The 6,070-nt window shown below is 42.4% G+C and overlaps 1 protein-coding gene across 1 annotated transcript in view; it reads left to right on the top strand.

Annotated features, from left to right (window-relative positions):
• The window catches only part of LOC110584711 (myosin-4), a 23,030-nt gene continuing 16,960 nt past the window's right edge, over nucleotides 1-6,070 (top strand). The window contains exons 1-13 of the mRNA XM_044921615.1: nucleotides 1-204; nucleotides 293-436; nucleotides 815-971; nucleotides 1,932-1,959; nucleotides 2,048-2,162; nucleotides 2,247-2,339; nucleotides 2,492-2,555; nucleotides 2,704-2,802; nucleotides 2,928-3,031; nucleotides 4,744-4,882; nucleotides 5,466-5,584; nucleotides 5,675-5,824; nucleotides 5,940-6,023. Coding sequence (XP_044777550.1) covers nucleotides 1-204; nucleotides 293-436; nucleotides 815-971; nucleotides 1,932-1,959; nucleotides 2,048-2,162; nucleotides 2,247-2,339; nucleotides 2,492-2,555; nucleotides 2,704-2,802; nucleotides 2,928-3,031; nucleotides 4,744-4,882; nucleotides 5,466-5,584; nucleotides 5,675-5,824; nucleotides 5,940-6,023 — 1,500 coding nt within the window. The remainder of the gene's footprint in view (nucleotides 205-292; nucleotides 437-814; nucleotides 972-1,931; nucleotides 1,960-2,047; nucleotides 2,163-2,246; nucleotides 2,340-2,491; nucleotides 2,556-2,703; nucleotides 2,803-2,927; nucleotides 3,032-4,743; nucleotides 4,883-5,465; nucleotides 5,585-5,674; nucleotides 5,825-5,939; nucleotides 6,024-6,070) is intronic.

Here is a 6,070-nt window from a genome sequence, read left to right as displayed (position 1 = left end):
ATGAGCTCCGACGCTGAGATGGCCGTTTTCGGGGAGGCAGCTCCGTACCTCCGAAAGTCTGAAAAGGAGCGCATTGAGGCCCAGAATAGGCCCTTTGATGCCAAGAATTCTGTCTTTGTGGTGGACGCTAAGGAATCCTATGTGAAAAGTACAGTGCAGAGCAGGGAAGGGGGGAAGGTGACAGTGAAGACCGATGCTGGGACTGTAAGTAACACAAAGCAGGGTAGGAAGGCATAATTGATCCTTTTCTGCTACTTAGTTGATATGCACTGGCTCCACCTTTTCTTAACAGACTGTCACAGTTAAGGAAGATCAAATCTTCTCCATGAACCCTCCCAAGTATGACAAGATCGAGGACATGGCCATGATGACCCACCTGCACGAGCCTGGAGTGCTGTACAACCTCAAAGAGCGTTACGCAGCCTGGATGATCTACGTGAGCGCCCCCTTTTTTCTTTTCACTTTTCACTAACTTAAGTCCATGAACTATGTCAGCCAAAACCAATTAAAGACTATTTTGCAATTTGGTTACTACAATTTTAAGACTAATCATTTGGTTAGTGTTGTGAATTCTGATGTATTTGACACTGTGCATGTGACAAGCCATCTATTTAGTGCTGAATTTGTGGGCAAACGGAAGGAAGCACAGTGTTGTAGGGCCTGTGGGGGGGGGAGGCAGCCAGGGAATGAGACCCTTGAACCTTAGGAGAACAGACACGGTACTTGGGTCCCTCTCACTTGGCATATAAAGCAGTATTTCCAAGACAGATTAATGATGTGACTGCAGACAGAGCAACCTTGTCATTTCCCACAGACCTACTCGGGCCTCTTCTGCGTCACCGTGAACCCCTACAAGTGGCTGCCGGTGTACAACCCCGAGGTGGTGGCCGCCTACCGAGGCAAGAAGCGCCAGGAGGCCCCGCCCCACATCTTCTCCATCTCCGACAACGCCTATCAGTTCATGCTGACCGGTGAGTGAATCCGTAATTACAATTTGTAGAGCCATTTATAAATGACAGAAGACACAGAGGCAGTACTTGGAGAATTAAATGTTCAGCACAAACATAGTAATAGTAATAGCATAATAACAGTATTCTAATATAATTAGAAGCATAATATAATAAAATCGGGGAAACATATTTAAAATAAAAGGGACCGGGGTGCCTGGGTGGCTCAGTCCACTGGGCATCTCTGACTCTTGGTTTCGCTCAGATTGCGAACTCAGGGTCTTGGGATCAAGCCTGAGTCAGGCTCCACACTCAGTGTAGAGTCTTCTAGAGATTCTTTCCTCCCCCCCACTCCCACCTCCCCATGCATGCTTTTTCTCTAAAATAAATAAAATCTTTTAAAAAAAGAACAAAATGGACCAACTCAAAAGCACGGAGAATTCTGCTTTGATTTCTATGCTACAATCCAAACTAATGCTAATTCCAGATCAAAATTAACCAAATTTTGGAATGAACTATTCATCTTAATTATAGCTGATACATCACCTCTCCTAAAAAGTACGCCTTGAAGGCTCATAGCACACGTTATCCCAATTACTACACAAAACTTTGGATTGGACGTTAATAACATGATTTTGAACTATGAACAAAGTAACTAAATGGAACATGGAACTAGTATTCATCTGACATTGATAAATTATTCCCAGGGTAGTACACTGAAATAGTGCGTTCATTACATATTCTATCACACTAAAGGTAACAGCAGTGTAACACACTGACTAATTTTAAGCACATCTTTTGTTACTTATTTTAAAAAGAATATTGTGAAAAAAGCAAAGTAACAAGTGATATAGCTGTGTGTCTGTGTGTGTGTGTGTGTGTGTGTGTGTGTGAGAATGGGGAGCTTTAAAAGACAATTTTGAGTTTACAAAACTTATGTGCTACCTATATTTTTCAACATTATCTCCTATTTCTCTTTCACAGATCGTGAGAACCAGTCGATCCTGATTACGTATGTAGATTTCATGCCTTTCTCTCTGTTGAATTTTGATCATTGTAGTGGTTAGATTCTGACTTTTTCCTCTGCGTGGACTCGACAGCGGAGAATCTGGTGCAGGGAAGACCGTGAACACCAAGCGTGTCATCCAGTACTTTGCAACAATTGCAGTCACTGGGGACAAGAAGAAGGAGGAAGCTACCTCTGGCAAAATGCAGGTGGGTCTGGGGCCAGACTCAAGACTCTCACGGTTCTTGGGAAGTCTGGAGCCCCAGAGGTGAGGACCGCTCTTGCCTTTGCAGGGGACCCTTGAAGATCAAATCATCAGCGCCAACCCCCTACTGGAGGCCTTTGGCAACGCCAAGACCGTGAGGAATGACAACTCCTCTCGCTTTGTAAGTCTCTTGGTCTTTCTTTCCTAAGGATCAGCATGGACACTTCTGTGCCATGTGGTATCAGTATCTTTCCCATCCGCTTGGTCCATAGCTAAAGAAAATATCTGTCTGCCTTTGAATATGTACAAAAAGTCTTCCTTCGCCTTTTTAAGGGTAAATTCATCAGGATCCATTTTGGTGCAACAGGCAAACTGGCTTCTGCAGATATTGAAACATGTAAGTTAATGAATATTAGTGATTAAAAATATTTTTCTTTGGAGTAATATACTGAAAATCTTGTTATCTATGTTGTGTGCACTTTTCAAATGCTTAATTTTCCATTGTGGGCTTTTTTTTTTTAAGTGTGCTCAATCTGACTTTCTAGATCTGCTGGAGAAGTCCCGCGTTACTTTCCAGCTAAAGGCTGAAAGAAGCTACCACATATTTTATCAAATCATGTCCAACAAGAAACCAGAGCTTATTGGTAAGAAGTATCTGTGATTTTTTTCTACTAAAGAAGAATAAAAGCCCTTTTTTCTAAGAAGTCCCTCTAAAATGTTTTTGATAACCAAAGTAATTGTCTATATTTGTTCTTTTTCGTGTGTACAGAAATGCTTCTGATCACCACCAACCCATATGACTTTGCCTTTGTCAGTCAAGGCGAAATCACAGTGCCCAGCATTGATGACCAGGAAGAGCTGATGGCCACAGATGTAAGTAACAGGTACAGAACAGGAAAAAGCAAATTCATTTTGCAGTATACAACACTCCCCTCTATAGAGTCAACAGCATTAGCAGAAAGACGACAAATAGGCAATATTGCCTTTCAGGCTTCCTTACCCTTGCAATAAAATTATAGGATATTTCAATGCCTGCCCCCACCCTATGTATCAGAAAGCTTAAAATGTCTGTAATAAATGTTAAATCTTAAGCATTCCTTGGCTAGTTGGCTCTTTTTTGTTTTTTCCTCATCAGTCCTTTGGGTCAATTTTTGTACTCCAATAGTGATGTTTCTCTTATTTTATGTCAGACCCTACATCCAATAACCTGGGAAAAGGACCTATGATATTTTTAGGTTTTTTATAATAGAACATGATGATTTCCACAGTTCCTCTGTAGTCAGATGTAAACACAAATTTTATTTCAAATGTCACTCTGGGGGCTAACAGTATTCCCCTCCCCGCTCTATGCAGCATTTAAAGAAATGGATTCTCTAACCTCAAAAATTCTTTTTGGCCTCCATGAGCCTTTACTTTTATTTTTGGAACTACAGATTCTTTCTCTCTCCTCTTCTTTTTTAAGGATCATTACTCTTTGGCTTATTTTCTTTATATATATACTTTATACATATTTCATGTTTTCTTTTGCATTTCTGAATAGTCAACATTCTTTGATTATTCTTAACTTTAATACCAGTGGGAATATCCCACCATTCCCAAGATAGGATTAGGAGTTGCTTACAAAAACACTTCTTCTCTCAAAATATTATTTTCAAAAAGTCTATAAACTGTGTGCCTTCATCTCATAAATGTCAGCTTTTACCAGCTTTACCTCATTATTATTCGTATGTCCAAAAGGGTTAGGGAGTTGAGAAATAACCTCTAGTGTTGGAAGTTTAAAAAAAAAAGCATCGCAGTCTTCTTCTAAGACTTTATTAATGTCTAGGCATTTTAAATAGGTTGAATCAGTGAGCTGGAACTGGGGGTAAATAATCTGGAGAAAGAGTTACATAAGCAAACTCCCCCTCCTTGCCTGATGCCTGCCTCCACTGCATGAGCCTTTGGAAAGCCTAGAATGGGCAACTAAGAAGGTGATCAAAATCCAATAGAGAAAAAAGACACAACAATATTTCAATAAAAGGAGACGTTCTTTTCACAAATGTCTCTTCCCTGCATAAGTAACGATCAGGTGAAGTTTACTGCCAGGCATCTCATGGCCAGCTGAGCTGTGACCTGATATCAGAGAGGGAAAAACTCAAAGGCCACTGCTCTTCCCCTCTTCCCAACTGCATTCGTTGTGTCAGGCTAGGAGTCGGCTAGGACAACATAGGAGGAAAAGGAGGGAACAGATTTGTGAAGCAAAGGAAACCCATGAGATAAGAAACCTGTGGAGCAAGGCCTGGCTAATGTGGAGAAATAGGAAGAGTGTTGTCCTTGGCATCCAAAGCCAAGGCTCTGAGTCTTGGCTCGGTGAGTGTGGACAGGACACATAATATCTTCACTGCCCACATGACTCAATGGGAAACTGGTGCATACCTACTAATGCTGCTTTGTGGAATAAAGTGCTGAAGAATAGGACTGCCTTTTGAAAACAACAAAGTGCTAGTCAAGACATCATAAGAAGGAGGGGAGGCAGGCCCCAGTGTCCTGAGGGTATCTGCCATGGTGGTAACTGGGAGATGATTTAAATTCAACTCTTTCCACAGAGCGCTGTGGACATCCTGGGTTTCAGCACTGATGAAAAGGCGGCCATCTACAAGCTCACGGGAGCCGTGATGCATTACGGGAACATGAAGTTCAAGCAGAAGCAGCGGGAGGAGCAGGCTGAACCGGACGGCACTGAAGGTACCGCTCCCTGCTCACATCTTCCAGCTGACAGAGCTGACACCATCCGGTCCTCAAGGGCAGGGGCCAAGTTTACACTTTCTTGACCTATCTGATGACCGGGAAAAGTATTAGAGGACAGAAATGACACACTTCATGTTTTACATGACTAAGAAGATTTGTGGAGGTGTGATTTCTGCCCATTCCAATTTTCACTGACTTACTGTAAGTTAGTATTTACGATCTGATTAAGACCTTTTTTATTCCAGTCAATAATTTACATGCCCACATGCACTGTAAAAAAAAAAAAAAAAAAAAAAAAACAGCATTTTCCTATCACCCCTCCTCTAGGTTAGAATTTTTCTAATTATTTTTATCTGTGGTCTACTTTAGCTATATTTTAAGTATCACACAGAGCATTGATTCCCTACATTCCAAATTATCCTCTCAAAAAAAAAAGACTAAAATTAGTGTGACAAATGGTTTTGTCACATTTGCACATATTCCTCTTCAAGCAAAACTTTTTTTTTCTTTGTCATTACCCTTCACACCTTAAATTGTGTAAGCGGTGGTCAGCTTCACTGTTCTCACCTCGTTCGTGCAGTTGCTGACAAGGCGGCCTATCTCCAGAGTCTGAACTCTGCTGACCTGCTCAAAGCCCTCTGCTACCCCAGGGTCAAGGTCGGCAATGAGTATGTCACCAAAGGCCAGACTGTGCAGCAGGTGAGTATGCGACCTTAATGAATGACACCCATCCCAGGCCTTCACAGCATGTCTTCTGTAGCATCAACGATCACTACTCTGTCCACGAAGGTGTACAACGCGGTGGGCGCCCTGGGCAAGGCCGTCTACGAGAAGATGTTCCTGTGGATGGTCACCCGCATCAACCAGCAGCTGGACACCAAGCAGCCCAGACAGTACTTCATCGGGGTCTTGGACATCGCCGGCTTTGAGATCTTTGATGTGAGTTGTTTGAATAAGTGGCCTTTTTAAGGCCCTTCCTCTTTGTGTCTCTTTTGCTGAATCCCCACTGGGTTTTCCAGACTCACTCAAACTCCTTGCTATTTGCAACACCTAGTTCAACAGCCTGGAGCAGCTGTGCATCAACTTCACCAACGAGAAGCTGCAACAGTTCTTCAACCACCACATGTTCGTGCTGGAGCAGGAGGAGTACAAGAAGGAGGGCATCGAGTGGGAGTTCATCGACTT

Source organism: Neomonachus schauinslandi, chromosome 15, assembly GCF_002201575.2.
Source record: "Neomonachus schauinslandi chromosome 15, ASM220157v2, whole genome shotgun sequence".
NCBI lineage: Eukaryota > Metazoa > Chordata > Mammalia > Carnivora > Phocidae > Neomonachus > Neomonachus schauinslandi.
This window is presented reverse-complemented; position numbering and strand designations above follow the sequence as displayed.